A 23,758-nucleotide genomic window follows, 5' to 3' on the forward strand; every position below is an offset into this window, starting at 1 on the left:
GCTCCCAGGACCAGGGGGCAACAGTGGGATGTTTTTAAAAGAGATTGTAAAGGTACAGAGCAAGTATATTCCATGAAAAGGAAAAGCACTGCTAGCATCAGCATGCCAGGGATAAATAAAGAGGTTAGAAACCAATTAAAATTAACGAAGGGTCTATGAGGATTAAAGAATAATATAAAAATTAAATGAGAATGAGAAAATAAGGGAAAAGGTTAAGAGCAGGATAAGGAAAACTAACTTGCTTGAGTTTTTTTGATGTGGGAACAGAGAGGGCTGATCATCATCATCACAGGCAGTCCCTTGAAATTGAGGAAGACTTGCTTCCACTCTAAAAGTGAGTCCAATGCGGGAATTACAATCTCTGTCACAGGTGGGACAGACAGTGGTTGAAGGAAAGGGTGGGTGGGGAGTCTGGTTTGCTGCATGCTCCTTCTGGTGTCTGCGCTTGCTTTCTGCATGCTCTCGGTGACGAGACTCGAGGTGCTCAACACTCTCCCGGATGCTCTTCCTTCACACTTAGGGTGGTCTTGGGTCAGGAACTCCCAGGTGCTGGTAGGAATGTTGCACTTTATCAAGGAGGCTTTGAGGGCATCCTTGAAACATTTCCTCTGCCTACCTAGGGCTCGCTTGCCGTGTAGGAGTTCCGAATAGAGCACTTGCTTTGGGAGTCTCGTGTCGGGCATGCGGATGATGTGGTCCACCCAACGGAGTTGGTCGAGGGTGGTCAGTGCTTCGATGCTGGGGATGTTGGCCTGATCGAGAACACCGACATTGGTGTGTCTGTCCTCCCAGTGGATTTGCAGGATCTTGCGGAGGCAGCGCTGGTAGTACTTCTCCAGCACTTTGAGGTGTCTACTGTTATATATGTAAACCTATAAATACCTTGTTTAACCACAGAGGGTTCATCCCTGGAGTCCCAAGGGATCCCACAATCCCTTGGGAGCACCTGTACTTAAGGAGGCCTCACAGGCTGGAGAAGCACTCTGGAGACCTGCAATAAAAGACTATAGTCACACTTTACTTTGAGCTCACAGTATCTGGTCAGACTCTTGATTCATACACTACAACTGGCGACGAGATACAGATATCGCACCCCACCACAACGATGCAGAGAACAGTGGGCATCCTGGAGAAATTTTCGGAGGGAGATGATTGGGAAACCTTCGTGTAGTGACTCGACTAATTTTTCGTGGCCAACGAGCTGGAAGGAGAAGCGAACCCTGCCAAACGAAGGGCGATTCTCCTCACTGTCTGCAGGGCACCAATGTATGGTCTCATGAAAAATCTGCTTGCTCCACCGAAAACCACAGAGAAATCGTATTATGATTTGTGCACATTGGTCCGGGAGCATCTTAACCCAAAGGAAAGCGTTCTGATGGCGAGGTACCGGTTCTACACGTGCAAGAGTTCTGAAGGCCAGGAAGTGGCGAGCTATGTCGCCGAGTTAAGACGCCTTGCAGGACATTGCGAGTTTGAAGGACATTTGGAGCACATGCTCAGGTACTTCTTTGTTCTTGGCATTGGCCACGAAACCATACTTCGCAAACTTTTGACTGTAGAGACCCTAACCTTGGAGTAAAGTCATAGCAATAGTCCAGGCGTTCATCACCACCAGTGACAATACGAAGCAAATCTCTAAGCACACGAGTGCTGCTACAAGTACTGTGAACAAAGTGATGTTGTTTTCGAATCGTAATGTACAGGACAGGCCTCACATGCCTGCAGCTGCACGTCCGCAGATGTCTCACGAGTCCACCATCAATGGTGATGAATGCTAGGCCATTAACACCTCGTTGGCGCTGCGGGGGTGATCATCGTTTCCATTCATGCCGCTTCAAAGGATACGTTTGCAAGGGCTGTGGAACAATGGGACATCTCCAACGTACGTGCAGGCGAGCTGCAAACCCTCCTAATCCTGCAAACCACCATGTTGCAAAGGAGGACAGATCCATGGCAGATCACAACGAACCTGAGCCTCAGACCGAGGAGGCAGAGGTATATGGGGTGCACACATTTACCACAAAGTGTCCCCCGATAATGCTGAAGATTGAATTAAATGGACTCCCGCTGTCAATGGAGCTGGACACGGGCGCGAGCCAGTCCATTATGAGCAAAAAGACTTTCGATAAATTGTGTTGCAGCAAGCCAGTCCCGACTCCCATTCACACTAAACTGAGAAGGTACACAAAGGAACTGATTCCTGTAATCGGCAGTGCTACTGCAAAGGTCTCCTACGATGGAGCGGTGCACAAGTTACCACTTTGAATCCTGAATGCCACTAGCAAACCTAAAACATACATCAGTCATTTTCAATGGAATAGGAAAATCCGAGGGTGCTGGTCGAAAAAAATTACGACATTGATTACAGAATTGGGTAAAAAGCCGATGGCCCCACATTGCTTGGCAGAAGCTGGCTGGGGAAGATACGCTGGAACTGGGATGATGTTTGAGCGCTCTCTTCTGTTGACGACACTTCACGTGCCCAGGTCCTAAACAAGTTCCCCTCGTTGTTCGAACCAGGCATCGGGAAGTCCCAAGGAGCAAAAGTGTAGATCCATCTAATTCCGGGGGTGCGATCCATCCATCACAAGGCGAGAGCAGTACCGTACACAATGAGAGAGGGTGGAGATCGAGTTGGACTGGCTGCAACGAGAGGGCATCATTTCGCCGATCGAATTCAACGAGTGGGCCAGTCCGATTGTTCCAGTCCTCAAGGGAGGCAGCACCGTCAGAATCTGTGGTGATTACAAAGTAACTATCAATCGTTTCTCCCTGTAGGATCAATACCCACTACCAAAGGCAACCTTTTTGCGACGCTGGCGGGAGGAAAGACGTTCACGAAGCTGGACTTGACCTCAGCCTACATGACGCAGGAGCTGGAGGAATCGTCGAAAGGCCTCACCTGCATCAACACACGCACAAGGGTCTCGTCATTTACAACAGATGCCCGTTCGGGATTCGATCAGTCACGGCGATATTTCAGAGAAACATGGAAAGCTTACTGAAGTGGGACCAGCGCACGGTGGTCTTCCAGGACGACATCTTGATTACAGGTCGGGACACAGTCGAGCATCTGCAGAACTTGGAGGAGGTTCTTAGTCGGCTTAATCGCGTGGGGCTCAGGTTAAAACGCTCGAAGTGCGTTTTCCTGGTGCCTGAAGTGGAGTTCCTGGGGAGAAGAATCGCGGCGGACGGCATCAGGCCCACTGATTCTTAGACGGAGGCAATCAAGAACGCACTGAGGCCACAGAACGTAATGGAGCTGCAGTCGTTTCTAGGACTCCTGAGCTACTTTGGTAACTTCTTACCCGGTCTTAGCACACAGAGAACCACTGCACACCTTACTGCGTAAAGGAGACGGCTGGGTATGGGGTAAAAGCTAGAAAACTGTTATGCTCAAACAAATTGCTTGCATTGTATGATCCATGTAAGCGTTTTGTACTAGCATGTGATGCGTCATCGTACGGTGACTGGTGTGTATTGCAACAAGCTAATGAATTTGGGAAATTGCAACCGGTTGCTTAGATATCCAGAATTCTGTCTAAGGCTGAGAGGGCCTCCTACAGCATGAGTGAAAAAGAAGCGTTAGCGTGTGTTTATGGGGTAAAGAAAATACATCAATATCTGTTTGGGCTCAAATTTGAATTGGAAACTGATGACAAGCCACTGATATCCCTCTTTTCTGAAAGTAAGGGGATAAATACGAACGCATCAGCCCACATTCAGAGATGGGCGCTCACGTTATCCGCATACAACTACGCCATCCGCCATAGGCCAGGCACAGAAAACTGTGCCGATGCTCTCAGTAGGCTGCCATTGCCCACCACAGGGGTGGAAATGGCACAGCCCGTAGATTTAGTTAAGGTAATGGAAGCATTCGAGAGTGAGCAATCACCTGTTACCGCCCGACAGATTAGAATCTGGACAAGCCAGGACCCCTTACTGTCCTTAGTAAAAAAAGTGTGTGCTTCACGGGAGCTGGTCCAGTGTCCCATTAGAAATGCAGGCAGAAATAAAGCAGTACCAACGGCGCAGAGATGAAATGTCTATACAGGCAAACTGCCTTCTGTGGGGTAATCGGGTAGTGGTACCAAAAAAGCCAGGGACACTTTCATTAGTGATCCACAGTACCCACCCAGGCATTGTAATGATGAAAATGATAGCCAGATCCCACATGTGGTGGCCCGGTATCAATGTGGACTTAAGAATCCTGCCTGCACAAATGTAACACATGTTCATAGTTAAGCAATGCACCCAGGGAGGCGCCACTACGTTTATCATCTTGGCCCTCCAAACCATGGTCTAGGGTCCATGTCGACTATGCAGGCCCATTCTTGGGAAAAATGTTCCTAGTGGTTGTAGATGCGTACTCCAAATGGATTGAACGCGAGATCATGTCGGCAAGCGTCCGCTGCCACCACTGAAAGCCTGCGGGCCACGTTTGCCATGCACGGCCTGCCTGATGTCCTTGCGAGTGACAACGGGCCATGATTCAGCAGTGCCGAGTTCAAAGAGTTCATGACCCGCAATGGGATCAAACATGTCACATCTGCCCCGTTCAAACCAGCATCCAATGGTCAGGCAGAGAGAGCAGTGCAAACAATCAAGCAGAGCTTGAAGAGGGTAACTAAAGCTCACTGCAGACTCGCCTATCCCGAGTCCTGCTTAGTTACCGCACGAGACCCCACTCGCTCACTGGGATTCCACCCTCTCGTTAGCCCACCCTGATCTACACGAACAGGTAGAGAGCAGGCGGCTTCAACAAAGTACATATCATGATCGTGCAAATGTGTCATGCGAAATTGATATTAATGTTCCTGTATTTGTGTTGAACTATGGACACGGTCCCAAGTGGCTTGCCGGCACTGTCGTGGCCAAAGAGGGGAGTAGGGTGTTTCAGGTCAAACTTTCAAATGGACTCATCTACAGGAAATACTTGGACCAAACCAAACTCAGATTCACTGACTATCCTGAGCAACCCACATTAGACCCTACCTTTTTTGACCCCCCAACACACACACCAGTGGCAACCGACACAGCGGTTGACCACGAAGCAGAACCCATCACCCACAGCAGCCCAGCAGGACTCAACACACCAGACAGCCCAGCAAGGCCAGCTTCACAGCAGCCCAGCGAGGGCCCAAACGACTCACCAAAACCAGCATTTGCACCGAGACGATCAACCAGAGAAAGGCCCCAGATCGACTCACCTCATAGTTACACTATTGACTGTTCGGTTGGGGGGGGCGGTTAAGTGTTGTTATATATGTAAACCTGTAAATACCTTTTTAACCACCAGAGGGCTCATCCCCTGGAGTCCCAAGGGATCCCACAATCCCTTGGGAGCACCTGTACTTAAGGAGGCCTCACAGGCTGGAGAAGCATCTGGAGACCTGCAATAAAAGACTACGGTCACACTTTACTTTGAGCTCACAGTATCTGGTCAGACTCTTTATTCATACACTACATCTACTGTATATGGTCCATGTCTCTGAGTCATATAGGAGGGTGGGTATCACTACTGTCCTGTAGACCATAAATTTGGTACCAGATTTGAGGTCCTGGTCTTCAAACACTTTTTTCCTCAGGCGACCGAAGGCTGCGCTAGCACACCGGAGGTGGTGTTGGACCTCATCACCGATGTCTGCCCTTGCTGATAGTAGGCTTCCGAGGTATGGAAAATGGTTCACAAATGATCTTCAAAAAATGGGACAAGTCCGACTGCGGCAACTACAGAGGAATCTCTCTGCTGTCGGCCACTGGGAAAGTCATCGCAAGAATCCCCCTCAACCGTCCTCTCCCTGTGGCTGAAGAGCTCCTCTCAGAGTCACAATGCGGATTCCGTCCACTAAGGGATACAACGGACATGATCTTCACCGCACGACAACGACGAGAGAAATGCAGTGAACAGCACCAACCCTTGTACATGGCCTTCTTTGACCTCACAAAGGCCTTTGACACTTGTCAACTGTGAGGGACTATGGAGCATCCTCCTCCGTTTTGGCTACCCGCAAAAGTTGTCAACATCCTCCGCGTGCTCCAAGACGACATGCAAAGGGTTGATGAGGGCATTGCGGTTGATGTGGTGTACATGGACTTCCAAAAGGCATTTCATAAAGTGCCACATAATAGGCTGCCAGCAAAGTTGAAGCCCTTGGAATAAAAGGGGCAGTAGCAGCATGGATACGAAATTGGCTAAGTGACAGGAAACAGAGTAATGGTGAACGGTTGTTTCTCGGACTAGAGGAAGGTATACAGTGGTGTTCCCCAGGGGTCGGTTCTAGGATCACTGATTTTCTTGATACATATATTAATGACTTGGACTTGAGTGTAAGGGCACAATTTCAAAATTTTCAGATGACACAAAACTGGGAAGCATTGTGAACAGTAAAGAGGATAGTGATAGATTTCAAGAGGACATAGATAGGCTAGTGGAATGGGCGGTCACGTGGCAGTTGAATTTTAATGCAGAAAAGTGCAAAGTGATAAGAAGAATGAGGAGAGGTAATATAAACTAAAGGGTTCAATCCTAAAGTGGGTGCATGAACAGAGAGACCTGGGAATAGATATGCACAAATCATTAAATGTGGCAGGGCAGGTTGAGAAAACAGTTTAAAAAAGCATATGGGATCCTGGGCTTCATAAATAGAGGCATAGAGTACAAAAGCAAGTAGTTATGATGAACCTTTATAAAACACTGGTTCGGCCTCAACTGGAGTAGTGTGTCCAATTCTGGGCACCGCACTTTAGGAAGGATGTGCAAGCCCTAGAGAGGGTGCAGAAAAGATTTACGAGAATGGATCCAGGGATGAGGGACTTCAGTTACATGGATAGACTGGAGAAGCTGGGTTGTTTTTCTTAGAGCAGAGAAGGTTGAGAGGAGATTTGATAGAGGTGTTCAAAATCATGAGGGGTCTGGACAGAGTAGAGAAACTGTTCCCACTGGCGGAAGAGTCGAGAATCAGAGAACACAGATTTAAGATGACTGGCAAAAGAACCAAAGGCGACAAGAGGAAAGCTTTTTTACGTAGCGAGTGATTAGGATTTGGAATGCACTGCCTGAAAAGGTGGTGGAGGCAGACTCAATCATGGCTTTCAAAAGGGAATTGGATAAGCAACTGAAGGACAAAACAATTGCAGGGCTACGGGGAAAGGGCGGGGGAGTGGGACTGGCTGAAGTGCTCTTGCCGAGAGCCGGCATGGGCTTGATGGGTCGAATGGACTCCTTCTGAAACCATTCTATGATTCTAAGAGGGAATATGAGGAAAATGTCAAAAAACATCAAAGGGAACAGGAAAGTATTTTATAAGTATATCAGTAAAAAGAGAATTGATAAAAGTGAGGTGAGAGTCCGAAGGAGAGGATTGTTAATCTGTAAATGATAATCAAACAATGGTGGAAGTAGAACATAAGAACAGAAGAAATAGGAGCAGGAGTAGGCCATACGGCCCCTCGAGCCTGCTCCGCCATTCAATAAGATCATGGCTGATCTGATCATGGACTCAGCTCCACTTCCCTGCCCGCTTCCCATAACCCCTTATCGTTTAAGAAACTGTCTATTTCTGTCTTAAATTTATTTTGAATGTCCCAGCTTGCACAGCACTCCGAGGCAGCGAATTCCACAGATTTACAATCCTCAGAGAAGAAATTCCTCCTCATCTCAGTTTTAAATGGGTGGCCCCTTATTCTAAGATCATTCCCTCTAGTTCTAGTCTCCCCCATCAGTGGAAACATCCTCTCTGCATCCACCTGGTCAAGCCTCCTCATAATCTTATACGTTTCAATAAGATCACCTCTCATTCTTCTGAATTCCAATGAGTAGAGGCCCAACCTACTCAATCTTTCCTCATAAGTCAACCCCCTCATCTCCAGAATCAACCTAGTGAATCTTCTCTGAACTGCCTCCAAAGCAAGTATATCCTTTCATAAATATGGAAACCAAAACTGCACGCAGTATTTCAGGTGTGGCCTCACCAATACCCTGTATAGCTGTAGCAAGACTTCCCTGCTTTCATACTCCATCCCCTTTGCAATAAAGGCCAAGATTCCATTGGCCTTCCTGATCACTTGCTGTACCTGCATACTATCCTTTTGTGTTTCATGCACAAGTACCCCCAGGTCCCGCTGTACTGCAGCACTTTGCAATCTTTCTCCATTTAAATAATAACTTACTCTTTGATTTTTTTCTGCCCAAGTGCATGACCTCACTCTTTCCAACATTATACTCCATCTGTCAAATTTTTGCCCACTCACTTAGCCTGTCTATGTCCTTTTGCAAATTTTTTGTGTCCTCCTCACACATTGCTTTTCCTCCCATCTTTGTATCGTCAGCAAACTTGGCTACGTTACACTGTCCCTTCTTCCAAGTCGTTAATATAGATTGTAAATAGTTGGGGTCCCAGCACTGATCCCTGCGGCACCCCACTAGTTACTGGTTGCCAACCAGAGAATGAACTATTTATCCCGACTTTGTTTTCTGTTAGTTAGCCAATCCTCTATCCATGCTAATATATTACCCCCAACCCCGTGAACTTTTCTCTTAGTCAGTAACCTTTTATGTGGCACCTTGTCAAATGCCTTCTGGAAGTCCAAATACACCACACATCCACTGGTTCCCCTTTATCCACCCTGTTTGTTACATCCTCAAAGAATTCCAGCAAATTTGTCAAACATGACTTCCCCTTCATAAATCCATGCTAAATACTTTGCATCAGACTTTACTAAAGAGAAGGATTATGGAGAGGAGATCATTCCTGATGTGGATGAAAGTGAGAGGAATTATATTATGTTGAATAAAGGATTCGTTTGGTGAAAGAAAGATAAAGCGCCAAGGCCTGATAGGATACATCATATGATCCTGAGGGAGCTAAGATAGGAAATTGCAGAGCCCCTAGAAATGATACTTCAGGGCACTATTGGGTATGGTAGTGAACTAGAGAGTAGCCAATGCAATAACCACTTTTTAAAAGGGAGACAGAACTACTCTTGGTAATTACAAGCCAGTTAGCTTAACATCTGTGGCAGAGAACATTTTAGTCTTTAATTAAGGATAAAATGACCATTTGTGTAGATAAAGAGAAAATAGTTCGAAGTAGCTAGCATGAATTTCAAAAGCGACAATTGTATTTGACAAACCTCAGACACCGTAAATGGGGAAAATCCAATGGACTTTAGGAAAGCCTTTGACAAGATACCATGAGAAGATTAAGGGATTTGGAATTATAGAGGGTGGGGAGCAAACTGGATTAAACATTGGTTGAAAGGGAGGAAGTAGAGAATGGGAGTTAAAGACAGTTTTTCAGAGTGATTGGATGTGGACAGTGGTGGCCCACAGGGTTCTGTATGGAAACACTTCTGTTTGCTATTTCTATCAATGATGTGCATATAGGGAGAGGTGTTAAATTTGCAGAGTATACTGAAATAGGAAATATAGTTAATTAGACTGACTACTTGTACTAATGCTTTTCTGTTCCTTCCACGGCAGCGTCGTCTGGACTCTGCACCACCACCCCGCACCCCCCCCCCCCCACCCTGAACCGGAAGTGGGGCCCCGCAATTGACCACGTTTGTTCCTCCTAGCCTGCAGGGAGAGCAATCCCGGGGGAGGAAAGAGAGCGAGGGGGACACAGGAGGGGGGGGGGGGGGGGGGAGAAAGAGTGAGGGGGACACCGGGGAGGAGGAGAGGGAGGGGGACACGGGGGGGGGGGGGAAACAGAGAGGGGGACACGGGGGGAGGGGGGAATAGAGAGGGGGACACGGGGAGGGAGGGGGAATAGAGAGGGGGACACGGGGGGAGGGGGAATAGAGAGGGGGGGCAGGGGAATAGAGAGGGGGACACGGGGGGCGGGGGAATAGAGAGGGGGACACGGGGGGCGGGGGAATAGAGAGGGGGACACGGGGGGCGGGGGAATAGAGAGGGAGACACGGGGGGCGGGGGAATAGAGAGGGGGGCCACGGGGGGGGGTAATAGAGAGGGGGCCACGGGGGGGGGGTAATAGAGAGGGGGCCACGGGGGGGAAATAGAGAGGGGGGCCACAGGGGTGAAGAGAGAGGGGGGCCACGGGGGGGGGGAAGAGAGAGGGGGACACGTGGGGGCGGGGGAATAGAGAGGGGGACACGGGGGGCGGGGGAATAGAGAGGGAGACACGGGGGGCGGGGTAATAGAGAGGGGGCCACGGGGGGGGGGGGTAATAGAGAGGGGGCCACGGGGGGGGGGGGGGGGGGGGGGGGGGGAAAGAGAAGAGAGAGATGGACCAGAGAGAGTGGGACACGGGGGGGGGGGGAATAGAGAGGGGGACACGGGGGGGGGAATAGAGAGGGGGACACGGGGGGGGGGGGAATAGAGAGGGGGCCACGGGGGGGAAATAGAGAGGGGGGCCACAGGGGGGAAGAGAGAGGGGGGCCACGGGGGGGGGGGGGAAGAGAGAGGGGGCCACGGGGGGGGGGGGGGGGGAAGAGAGAGGGGGCCACGGGGGGGGGGGGGGGGAAGAGAGAGGGGCCACGGGGGGGGAATAGAGAGGGGGCCACGGGGGGGGGGGGTAATAGAGAGGGGGCCATGGGGGGGGGGTAATAGAGAGGGCGCCACAGGGGGGTGGGGGGGGGAAAGAGAAGAGAGAGATGGACCAGAGAGTGGGACACGGGGGGGGGGGGGGGGGGGGAATAGAGAGGGGGACACGGGGGGGGGGGGAATAGAGAGGGGGCCACGGGGGGGAAATAGAGAGGGGGGCCACAGGGGGGAAGAGAGAGGGGGGCCACGGGGGGGGGGAAAGAGAGAGGGGGCCACGGGGGGGGGAGAATAGAGAGGGGCCACAGGGGGGGGGGAATAGAGAGGGGGCCACGGGGGGGGGTAATAGAGAGGGCGCCACGGGGGGGGGGGTAATAGAGAGGGCGCCACGGGGGGGGGGGGGGGGGAAGAGAAGAGAGAGGTGGACCAGAGAGAGGGGGACACGGGGGGGGGGGGGGGGGGGGGGCAGTAGAGAGAGGGGCAGTGGGAGAGGGGAAACTCAGGAAAAATGGATCACGTTCTTCCTACCCCCTTTACACCCACATCTGATTTCTCAGAAAGCTCAATGCATGTGTTACAAGGGACATCATTAAGAGTGGCTGAGATCCAGAAGTCACGACACTGTCACTATTCACTTCATACCAAATAAACCTGTTAACAATCCGTGACCCCCACACAATGCCCCATCTATGGCAGTGGGGGGGTGGCAGCAAGGTCATGCACCTGCCCTGGGGTATGGGACTTCGAGGCTTTTGCTGGATTGTTTGAGATCTGTCCTCTCTGGCTTCTGAATTCAGAATGGGTAAAATTACAATTTCAGTCAGAATTTGGGCTGGGCGGTTCCAGTTACACATCGCAAAGAAAATTCAGGGTGTGGCCTCCCCTCGAAGGGGACTAATCAGCAATAGGTCATGTGATAACGGAGAACCAGAGACACGGCGGCCATTTTGTTAGTACAAATAAGTGCATCCATAGTTAATTCTTTAGAAGACCAAAGGAAGCTACAAAATACATTGGTAAGATGGGGAATTGGCTAAAAAGTGGCAGACGGAATTCATTGCCACTATGTGTGAAGTGATTCATTTGGATAAGTAAAAGCAGTAATGATACTGTGAATGGAAGTAGGCTCCTCAGGGTGATAGGGTCATGAAACAAGCTAAAGAAATTCTAGGTTTTATCACAAGAGGCATAGAATATAAAAAGCAAAGAGGCAATGATGAACCGATATAAATCCTGAGTAAGTCCTCAGTTAGAGGACTGTCGGGTCTACACTGTAGGAAGGATATATATATATTTTTAATTAGTTCACAGGTTGTGGACATCACTCGCAAGGCCAGCATTTATTGCCCTTGAGAAGGTGGTGGTGAGCCGCCTTCTTGAACCGCTGCAGTCCATGTGGTGAAGCGACTCCCACAGTGTTGACTTTGTTGCAGCGGTTTGGTACAACTGAGTGTCTCGCTGGGCCATTTGAGAGGGCAGTTAAGAGTCAACCACATTGCTGTAGGACTGGAGTCACATATAGGCCAGACCGGGTAAGCAGGGCAGGTTTCCTCCCCTAAAGCAAATTAGTGAACCAGTTGGGTTTTTCCGACAATCCGTTCATGGTCACCATTACTAATACTTGCTTTGTAATTCCAAATTTATTTAATGAACTGAATTTAAACGGGATAAAAAAAAAACAGAAAATGCTGGAAATCTCAGCGGGTCAGGCAGCATCTGTGGAGAGAAAGCAGAGTTAACATTTCGGGTCGATGACACTTCGGCAGAACTGGCGAATGTTCGAAAAGAACAGATTCTTAACAAGCAAACAAAGAACAAAAGGGAAGATCTGTGATGAGGGGAAGGCAGGAGAGATTAGAGAGACAAAAGGGATGATGGTCCAAATTCAAATGGTAATGCCAGGAGATGGAAAAATATTAGTCAAGAGAGGGTGTGAATGGTGGGATAATGACCAGCTGCCATTAGAGACAAGGAGAAAAAAAGAAACAGGATTGGGGGTGGGGGGGCGGGGAAGAGAAAGGGTGTCAAAGATTGGCAGTGGCTACACTCTGAAATTGTTGAAATCGATGTCGAGTCCAGAAGGCTGTAAAGTGCCTAAACGAAAGGTGAATTGCTGTTCCTCGAGCTTGCATTGAGCTTCGTTGGAACAGTGTAAGAGACCAAGGACAGAGAGGTCAGAGTGGGAATGGAGTGGTGAATTAAAGTGACAGGCGACATAGAAACATAGAAAATAGGTGCAGGAGTAGGCCATTCGGCCCTTTGAGCCTGCACCACCATTCAATAAGATCATGGCTGATCATTCACCTCAGTACCCCTTTCCTGCTTTCTCTCAATAACTCTTGATCCCTTTAGCAGTAAGGGCCATATCTAACTCCCTCTTGAATATATCCAATGAACTGGCATCAACAACTCTCTGCGGTAGAGAATTCCACAGGTTAACAACTCTCTGAGTGAAGAAGTTTCTACTCATCAGTCCTAAATGGCCTACCCCTTATCCTTAAGACTATGTCCCCTGGTTCTTAAATTCCTCAACATCGGGAACATTCTTCCTGCATCTAACAAGTCCAGTCCCGTCAGAATTTTATGTTTCTATGAGATTCCCTTTCATCCTTCTAAATTCTAGTGAATACAGGCCCAGTCGATCCAGCCTCTCCTCATGTCAGTCCTGTCATCCCGGGAATCAGTCTGGTGAACCTTCGCTGCACTCCCTCAATAGCAAGAACGTCCTTCCTCAGGTTAAGAGACCAAAACTGAACACAATATTCCAGGTGAGGCCTCACTAAGGCCCTGTACAACTGCAGCAAGACCTCCCTGCTCCTATACCCAAATCCCCTAGCTATGAAGGCCAACATATCATTTGCCTTCTTACCTGTACCTGCATGCCAACTTTCAATGACTGATGTACCATGACACCCAGATCTCGTTGCACCTCTCCTTTTCCTAATCTGCCATCATTCAGACAATATTCATATTTTTGCCACCAAAGTAGATAACCTCACCTTTATCCACATTATACAGCATCTGCCACGTATTTGCCCACTCACCTAACCTGTCCAAGCCACCCTGCAGCCTTTTAGTGTCCTCCTCACAGCTCACACCGCCACCCAGCTTAGTGTCAGCTGCAAACTTGGAGATATTACAGTCAATTCCCTCATCCAAATCATTAAGTATATTGTAAATAGCTGGGGCCCAGCACTGAGCCCTGCGGCAATCCACTAGTCACTGCCTGCCATTCTGAAAAGACCAGTTTATCCAGACTCTCTGCTCCCTGTCTGCCAATCAATTCTCTATCCACGTCAGTACATTACCCCCAATACCATGTGCTTTAATTTTGCACACCAATCTCTTGTGTGGGACCTTGTCCAAAGCCTTTTGAAAGTCCAAATACCAAACCACATCCACTGGTTCTCCCTTGTCCACTCTACCTCTTACATCCTCAAAAAATTTGTCAAAGATTTGTCAAGCAGGATTTTCCTTTCATAAATCCATGCTGACTCGGACTGATCCCGTCACTGCTTTACAAATGTGCTGAAAGCTCAGGGTCACACTTACGGACTGAACGGAGGTGCTCCGCAAAGCAGTCACCCAATCTACGCTTGGTCTCCCCAATGTAGAGACCACCACATCGTGAGCAGCGAATATAGTATACTAAATTGAAAGAAGTACAAGTAAATCGCTGTTTCACCTGGAAGGAGTGTTTTGAGCCCTGGATAGTGGGAAGGGAGGAGGTAAAAGGTGTTGTGGCTTCTGCGCTTGCACGGCAAGGTGCCATGGGAAAGGGAGGGGTTGCTGGGGTGATTGAGGAGTGAATCAGGGTGTCGCGGAGGGACCGGTCCCTTCGAAATGCGGGGAGGGGAGGGGAAGATGTGATTAGTGGTGGGATCACGCTGGAGGTGATGGAAAAAGAAAAAACGAAAATTAGGTGTAGGAGCAGGCCATTCAGCCCTTCGAGCCTGCACCACCATTCAATATGATCATGGCTGATGATCGTTGAATGTGGAGGCTGGTGGGGTGAAAGGTGAGGACAAGGGGAACCCTGTCGTGGTTCTGAGAGGAAGGGGAAGGGGTGAGAGTGGAGGTATGGGAAATAGAACAGACACGGGCGAGGGCCATGTTAACCTCAGCGGAGGGGAATCCTCTGTTGAGGAAAAAGGAAGACATGTCAGAGACACTAGTGCGAAAGGTGGCATCGTCAGAGACGGAGACGGAGAAACTGGGAGAATGGAATGGAGTCCTTACAGGATGCGTGGTGGAAGGATGTGTAGTCCAGGTAGCTATGGGAGTCAGTGGGCTTATAGTGGATACTGATCAAAAGTCTATCCCCAGAGATGGAGACAGAGAAGTCGAGGAAGGGAAGAGTTGGAGATGGACCATGTGAAGGTGAGGGAAGGGTGGAAACTGGATGCAAAGTGAATTAAATTTTCTAGTTCAGGGCGAGAGCAGGAATCGGCACCGATACAGTCACCAATGTACCGGAAAAAGAGGTGAGGGAAGGGACCCGCGTAGGACTGAAACAAAGAATGTTCCACATATCCCACGAAAAGGCAGGCATAGCTAGGACCCATGCGGGTTCCCATAGCAACGCCTTTAATTTGGAGGAAGTGAGTGGAGTTAAAGGAGTAGTTGTTCAATGCGAGAACAAGTTCAGCCAAGCGGAGGAGGGTGGTGGTGGATGGGAACTGGTTGGGCCTCTACTCGAGGAAGAAGCAGACGCCCTCAGGCCATCCTGCTGATGGATGGAAGTGTAGAGGGATTGGATGTCCACGGTGAAAAGGAGACGGTTGGTGCTGGGAAACTGGAAACTGATCAGCCTCTGCAAGGTAGAGGTCGGTTCGCCAAACAACCAAGTTAAATGGGATTTGAACTCTGAATTATTAGTCCAGGCCTCTGGATTACTAGTCCAGTAACATGACCACTGTGCTACCATACCCCTGGGGCTTTAGGATGGAATGCAGATGCACTCGGAGCTGCCTGGTATGAGGAAATACAAAGACATGAAAAATTGGGTCTTTTTTCTGTTAGACGAAGCACATTATGGGCGAAAGCATTGATGCGTTTAATATTGTGAAATGATGGGACATGGTAGATAGAAGCAAACTGTTTCCAGTTGTTGAGGATTTAGAACGAGGGGCCACTGATACACGATTAAATGTAAGAGATTTAGAACAGGGGGCAGGAGAGCCTTCTCCACACAGAGAGTAGTGATTCACTCCCAGGATCAATGGTTGAGGTAAAAACTGTGTCAACATTGAAGATTAGATTGGAGAGGGGGATAAAGGAAAAGGGGATGAAGGGATATGGGAACAGAGTGGGTAAATGGGATTAGAAATATTTGCTCATGTGGGGGGTAACACTGACATGGACTGATTGGGCCGAGATTTGAAGTCGAAGAATCTATTTTTATGTACTTCTCTCACTTTCAGCACCGAGCAACAACAACAACTTGTATTTATTTATATAGCGCCTTATATAAAACACCGTGAAACGTCCCAAGGCGCTTCACAGGAGTATTATACGATAAAAATTTGACTCAGAGCCACATAAGTAGAAATTAGCACAGGTGACCAAGGTCACAGAGGTATGTTTTAAGGAGCATATTGAAGGAAAAAAAAAAAAGAGTCTTACGCGGGTAGAGAAGCGAAGAGGTTTAGGCAGGGAGTCCCAGAGCTTGGGGCCTCGGCACAACTGCCAATGGCTGAGTGATTATAATCAGGGATGCTCAGGAGGGCAGAATTAGAAGAGTGCAGATATCTCCAGGGGTTGTGGGGCTGGAGGAGATTACAGAGATAGGGAGGGCAGTGAGGGCCATGGAGGGATTTGAAAATGAGAATGAGAATTTTGAAAGTAAGGCATTGCTTAACCGGTAGCCAACGTAGGTCAGCGAGCACGGGGTGATGGGTGAGCAGGGCAATGTACAGTTGAATACAATCAGTGCTGGAATAATGCACAGCACTGACCTGTTCATCAACAGAACTTGTACTTACCCAGCATGACTGCATCCACAGCTCCCCCAGCGCAGAACTCAATCAGGATCTGTGGAGATAGAAGGTCAGTGATTAGACAGGGCTTCACAGGCCTTGAAACAATGGTGCGGCCAACAGTCAATCACCTTTGACACAGTAGACCATTCAGCCCCTCGAGCCTGCTCCACCATTCAATAAGACCATTGCTGATCTGTACCTCAACTCTATTTACCCACCTTTGATCCATATCCCTTGATACCCTTACCTAACAAAAATCTATTGAAAATTATTATGTACGATAAAAGTCAAGAAGCAAACAAGTGGAGGGCAAAATTCCTCTGGTTTGTGTGTGCAGTGGGTTACTGAGAAGCCTGCAATAGGTGATCAGGCAGAATCTGCGTAAGCACCGAGGACGGCCGAGGGGCAACACCGAGATCAAGCAGCTGTTACACCTTATTCTGATCTTTGGCAAGAAGCCCAGCTGGTGGGGGTTGTGAGTGAGCGGGGGGGAGTTGGGGATGTGTGCGTGTGGGGGGGGGCGCGTGATGGAGGTGGATGTGAGCGGGTGGAGCTGATGGTGGGGTGAGCTGCTTTGGGAGTGAATCAGCTGCTGAAGAAGTGTCGGGGTGGGGTGGGATGGGGGAAAGAGCGAGGCGATGAAATTGCTGTCTGAGATATATCTTGAGTAGATCACTAGAGTTCCAGAACAGTCAGCACCAGGAAGGGAAAAATCATCAATTCACTGGGATTTCATAAATTATACTTGGAAGCTCCATAAAGGGTAGCACATGGAACAACAGAACCTTTATAGTCCGATCCGCTATAACTCCGGTACAAAAACCCAAGAAATACATGAGGACAGAGCCAGAATATACAGTCAGAACTGGTCACAAGTTTGAGCCCTGGGTCTCTTGAGATCATGCTTCAGTTCCAACACTTGCAGTGAGCTCTCAGTGTGGGGGGAGGGGGGTGCCGGACAGCTGCAGGTGGGGCATCAATGGGCCTCACAGCTCCAAATATCCTCAATGATTTCAACAGTTCAAAGGAATTGTGTGGATGTAACACACAGCGAGACATGGGATCACTGCACAGCTGCCTGGCCCAGTTGTTCCCACTCCCTTTTATTGCTGCACACAGGCTGGGTGGTGTTAAACCAGTCAATAGCTGTGAACCAGCTCTCAGTGCCAGTCCCTCTTCAGCCGGTTTCATCGCACTTATCCCCTTGCCATACTCATGCATCACATTCTTGAAGGACATGTTTTCCAGGAATTATGTTTCATCCCACATCGGATCTAGTGGTGCAGCAGAACATCAGCAAACACAGCTAGAAGCAACAGAATTCTGTCTGTTTGTACTTGTGAAAGTACCGTTGGGACCATGAAAGGTCCAGAAACTGAGACATGACATAACCTGTGGATTAATCATTCATTTTTGTTCTTCCCACCTTATCGCGGGTACGGCAGCATAGTGGTTATGTTACTGGACGATTGATCCGGAGACGGGAGTTCAAATCCCACCACGGCAGCTGTGGAATTTAAATTCAGTTCATTTAATAAAATCTGAAATTTTTTTAAAAACCTAGTACTTCTAATGATGACCATGAAACTATCAGATTGTCGTAAAAACCCATCTCATTCATTAATGTCCTTTAGGAAAGGAAATCTGCCATCCTTACATGGCCTATATGTGTCTCCAGACCCACAGCAATGTGGGCGGCTCACCACCAATCTCAAGGGCAATTAGAACATAATACAAGAACATAAGAAATAGGAGCAGGAGTAGGCCATACGGCCCCTCGAGCCTGCTCCGCCATTTAATATGATCATGGCTGATCCGATCATGGACTCAGGTCCACTTCCCTGCCCGCTCCCCATAACCCCTTATCGGTTAAGAAACTGTCTATCTCTTAAATTTATTCATTGTCCCTGCTTCCACAGCTCTCTGATGCAGTGAATTCCACAGATTTACAACCCTCAGAAGAAATTTCTTCTCATCTCAGTTTTAAATGGGTGGCCCCTTATTCTAAGATTATGCCCTCTAGTTCTAGTCTCCCCCATCAGTGGAAACATCCTCTCTGCATCCACCTTGTCAAGCCCCCTCATAATCTTCGACATTTCGAATTCCAATGAGTAAAGGCCCAACCTACTCAACCTTTCCTCATAAGTCAACCCCCTCATCTCTGGAACCTTCTCTGAACTGCTTCCAAAGCAAGTATATCCTTTTGTAAATATGGAAACCAAATCTGTACGCAGTATTCCAGGTGTGGTCTCACCAATACCCTGTATAGCTGTAGCAAGACTTCCCTGCTTTTATACTCCATCCCCTTTGCAATAAAAGGCCAAGATTCCATTGGCCTTCCTGATCAATTGCTGTACCTGCATACTATCCTTTTGTGTTTCATGTACAAGCACCCCCAGGTCCCGCTGTACTGCAGCACTTTACTATCTTTCTCCATTTAAATAATAACTTTATCAGGGATGGGCAATAAATGCTGGCCTGGTCCGGCAACGCCCACATCCCATGAACAAATTTTTAAAAACCCAAATAGGAACAACAGGAGGTCATTCAGCCCCTCGATCCTGTTCCACTATTCAATGGGATCATGGCTGATCTGTATCGTAACTCCAGTCACCTACCATGGCTCCATATTCCTTAATAATAAATCAGCCATTGAATGGCGGAACAGGCTCAAGGGGCTGAATGGCCTGTAACAATGTTCCAAATACACATGGCTTGCAAAAATCTATCAATCTCAGATTTAAAATTATTAATTGAGCTAGCATCTACTACATTTAAATAATACTCAGATCTATCCTTTTTGGTCCAAAATGGATCATTTTGATAAAATGGATCTATCCTTTTTTGGTGCACTCTCACTTACCTGTGTTGAAATCCATCTGCCACAGTTTCACCCACTCACTTGGTCTATCAATGTCTCTCTGTCATTTCATGTTCCCATCTACACTACTTACTATACCACCAATCTTTGTGTCATTGCAAACTTGGATATATGGCTCTCCATTGCATTATACAAGTCATTAATAAATATTGTGAATCGTTGCGGCCCCAGCTCGAATCATTTCCTTCCAATTCGAGTGTTTACCCATTAGCCTGGGTATACTCTGGAAAGTGATGCTGATTCACAACACATCCTAATGAGAACAAAGTTTAAACTCATGTAATGTTTCCCTTAATAATGCAGTCACAGGAACAGGAAAAATAAAAACTGAAGTCACATTAACACTGCACCGATTGATTGCAGAACAGACTGTTGACACTGAATTATTCACTTGAATTCACACACACAGCTCCCCAACCAGCTTTTTAAAAATGTATTCTCAGGAGCTGGGTGTCACTGGCAAGGCTGGTATTTGTTACCCATCCCTAATTCCCCCGAGGTGGGCTTTCTTGAATCAGTGCAGTGCGTGTGGTAAAGGGGTTATTCTCTATAGCAGTTTGATATAACTGAGTGGCAGCTGAGCCACCTCAGGGCCACATTGGTGTGGGACTGCAGTCACATGTACCCAGACTGGGTAAGGACGGGAGCTTTCCTTTCCCATAGCTCGAGAACCTGACAGCTTCACGGTCATTGTTAGTGATACCAGCTTTTTGTTTCCAGATTTTATTCAAATTCTCAAATTGCAATGGAGTAACAGAATCACTATACCTCGGTCTCCGAGATTACGTATAAAATGTTTATATTACACCTGCTCTGAACGATACGAACATTACCGTGAACATGTAATCTTTGGATCACCAGGTTCCGCAGCCACTTTTCCCAGACTGACAACCGGCCAGTGGTTTCACACAATTCAACAACTGACCAGCGAGTTCAGTAGGTCAGCCAGCATTGATGGACAGCACCTCTCAGCAACACGCTGTAGACGGTTCTCTGTAATCTTCTCCACCGCGCCCCACGCATCCCCCCACCCTGAGATGTCTGCGCTCCTCTAATTCTGCTCTCCTGAGCATTCCTGATTATAATCGCTCATCCATTGGTGTCCGTGCCTTCTCTTGCCTGGGCCCCAAGCTCTGGAACTCCCTGCCTAAACCTCTTCGCCTCTCTACTTCTCTTTCCTCCTTCAAGATGCTCCTTAAAACTTACCTCTTTGACCAAGCTTCTGGTTATCTGCCTTAATTTCTACTTATGTGGCTCAGTGTGAATTTTTTTAAAATCTTGTAATACTCCTGTGAAGCGCCTTGGGACGTTTCACTATGTTAAAGGTGCTATAGAAATACAAGTTGTTGTTGCTGTTGTTAAACAATCAATATTTTCCCCAACCAACTGGAGATCGGTGAGAACAATGTGTGAGGCCTGAGCTGGATCCAAGTAAAGTGGAGTTGCAGGTACCCCAAACAATGCTTCCTCTTGTGGGGAGCAGCTAGGGGTTGTGGAACTACAAAGGAGCACCTGGTTCAGAAGGCAGCACCTTATTCCATCAACCCTTTCACCGGCGCACTGCCCTCACTTTGTAAAAGTCACGGGTTTGGGAAGTGATGTTTAAAATTTAAAACATATTCACCAAGTGATAAGTACACTATTCCAGTCCAGGCTGAGACAATAGTGCAGTGCTGAGAGAGTGCAGCATTCTCAAATGTACTGCTCTTCAAAGTAGATATGGAAAGCACCAGAATGTTAACCCAGGTGCTGCTATTACTGCCTGGAGGACTGCCTCTTACCCACAACTTGTTTTCATAGTAGAATGCATCGAGCAGCTTGACGATATGATGGTGATCACATGATGCCAGGATATCAATCTCCACAATGTAATCTTCCAGCTCTTCCTCACTCTTTGTTTCGATCACCTTTGCTGCAGCAAGGATTCCCGTCTGCTTGTTCTGTGCCTGTGTATTAAAAGTAACCAGACATTAGGAGGCTGCTGGCATCTATTGCATCACCAAATGGTAGACTCTTTGGGCCCGAAATTAAACGACATACCGCCAACTACCGCCCGCTTACTGCCGAAAAATGTAGTCAAAAACAGGTTCATACCGCCGAGGGAAGATTCATAATTGACATAATGCCAGGCGGTATGCACACCGCCCATCCATGTAGAACCACCCAAAATTGCAAGTTTCATGACATACCGCCGACACTGCATATTGTCCAGGGGGAAGATGCTTTTAATATGGATCTTAAGTGGGCGGTATGGACACAGAGTGGACAGGTTTGTTGATATTACACAGATCATTATAGTTTTCCACAGTTTGATGTATTTTTAAATGGATTATAGTATTTTCTATACCACCAACGATGCCTCCGCAACATCCTACAAATCCCCTGGGAGGACAGACGCACCAACATTAATGTCCTCGACCAGGCCAACATCCCCAACATTGAAGCACTGACCACACTAGATCAGCTCTGCTGGGCAGGCCACACTGTTTGCATGCCTGACACAAGGCTCCCAAAGCAAGCGCTCTACTCGTCCGCTTCTCCTTTCACAAACCATCGCACTTTAATTTGTTTCCATTTGTATTGGTTCTTTTGCCGATCACCTTAAACATGTGTCCTCTGGTTCTTGACCCTTCTGCCAATGGGAACAGTTTCTCTCTCTCTACTCTGTCTAGACCCCTCATGATTTTGAACACCTCTATCAAATCTCCTCTCAATCTTCTCTGCTCTTAGGAGAACAACCCTAGCTTCTCCAGTCTATCCACGTAACTGAAGTTCCTCATCCCTGGAATAATTCTCATAAATCTTTTCTGCACCCTCTCACATTCTTCCTAAAGTGCAGTACCCAGAATTGGACACAATACTCCAGTTGAGGCCGAACCAGTATTTTATACAGGTTCATCATAATTTCCATGCTTTTGTACTCTGTTCCTCTATTTATGAAGTTCCAGAATCCAGTAAGCATTTTTAACTGCTTTCTCAACTATCCCTGCCACCTTCAGGTGAATTTATAATGGGGAACAAAGAAATGGCAGACCAACTGAACAAATACTTTGGTTCTGTCTTCATGAAGGAAGACGCAAATAACCTCCGGATGTCCTAGGGGACACTGGGTCTAGTGAGAAGGAGGAACTGAAGGATATCCTTATTAGGGGGAAATTGATGGGATTGAAGGCTGATAAATCCCCGGGGCCTGATAGAGTGCATCCCAGAGTACTTAAGGAAGTGGCCATAGAAATAGTGGATGCATTGGTGATCATTTTCCAACAGTCTATCGACTCTAGATCAGTTCCTAGGGTAGCTAAAGGAACACCACTTTTTACAAAAGGAGGGAGAGAGAAAATGGGTAATTATAGACTGGTTAGCCTGACATCAGTAGTGGGGAAAATGTTGGAATCAATCATTAAGGATGAAATAGCAGCGCATTTGGAAAGCAGTGACAGGATCGGTCCAAGTCAGCATGGATTTATGAAAGGGAAATCATGCTCGACGAAGCTTCTGGAATTTTTTGAGGATGTAACTAGCAGAGTGGACAAGGGAGAACCAGTGGATGTGGTGTATTTGGACTTACAAAAGGCTTTTGACAAGGTCCCGCACAAGAGATTGGTGTGCAAAATCAAAGGGCATGGTATTGGGGGTAATATACTGACGTGGATAGAGAACTGGTTGGCAGACAGGAAGCAGAGAGTCGGGATAAACGGGTCCTTTTCAGAATGGCAGGCAGTGACTAGTGGAGTGCCGCAGGGCTCAGTGCTGGGACCCCAGCTATTTACAATATACATTAATGATTTGGATGAGGGAATTGACTGTAATATCTCCAAGTTTGCAGATGACACTAAGCTGGGTGGCGGTTTGAGCTGTGAGGAGGACGCGAAAAAGCTGCAGGGTGGCTTGGACAGGTTAGGTGAGTGGGCAAACGCGTGGCAGATGCAGTATAATGTGGATAAATGTGAGGTTATCCATTTTAGGGGCAAAAACACGAAGGCAGAATATTATATGATTGGCGACAGATTAGGTAAAGGGGAGGTGCAACGAGACCTGGGTGTCATGGTTCATCAGTCATTGAAAGTTGGCATGCAGGTACAGCAGGCGGTGAAGAAGGCAAATGGTATGTGATATGTCCTTACTGTACAGTATAAATGCACACGAGGCCCATGCTTGAGAGGTTAGTCTGCGACCTGTCCTTTATTCCTTAGCACTCAAGTGCAGGAAATGGGTGGAGCTTCCCCTTTTATATCTGAAGATCTAGGTTAGGAATGTCTCCCACAAGTTCACCACCTAGTGGTCATTGTTCTCACAGTGTACAACTTAGGTCAGATTATACATGGGTTACATTGCTGGTTGAATACATGACATCACCTCCCCCCCCAAAAGTCTTATTGGGATCACAGGTTG

The 23,758-nt window shown here is 47.8% G+C and overlaps 1 protein-coding gene across 3 annotated transcripts in view; it reads right to left on the minus strand.

Moving 5' to 3' along the window:
• LOC139260149 (STE20-like serine/threonine-protein kinase) overlaps positions 1-23,758 on the minus strand; it is a 146,895-nt gene that overhangs the window by 60,425 nt on the left and 62,712 nt on the right. For all 3 annotated transcript variants that reach the window (XM_070876365.1, XM_070876364.1, XM_070876363.1), the window contains exons 2-3: positions 21,148-21,312; positions 16,489-16,537 (exon numbers count right to left, since the gene is read on the minus strand). In XM_070876365.1, coding sequence (XP_070732466.1) covers positions 16,489-16,537; positions 21,148-21,312 — 214 coding nt within the window. The remainder of the gene's footprint in view (positions 1-16,488; positions 16,538-21,147; positions 21,313-23,758) is intronic.

This window comes from Pristiophorus japonicus, chromosome 3 (genome assembly GCF_044704955.1).
Source record: "Pristiophorus japonicus isolate sPriJap1 chromosome 3, sPriJap1.hap1, whole genome shotgun sequence".
Taxonomy (NCBI): domain Eukaryota; kingdom Metazoa; phylum Chordata; class Chondrichthyes; family Pristiophoridae; genus Pristiophorus; species Pristiophorus japonicus.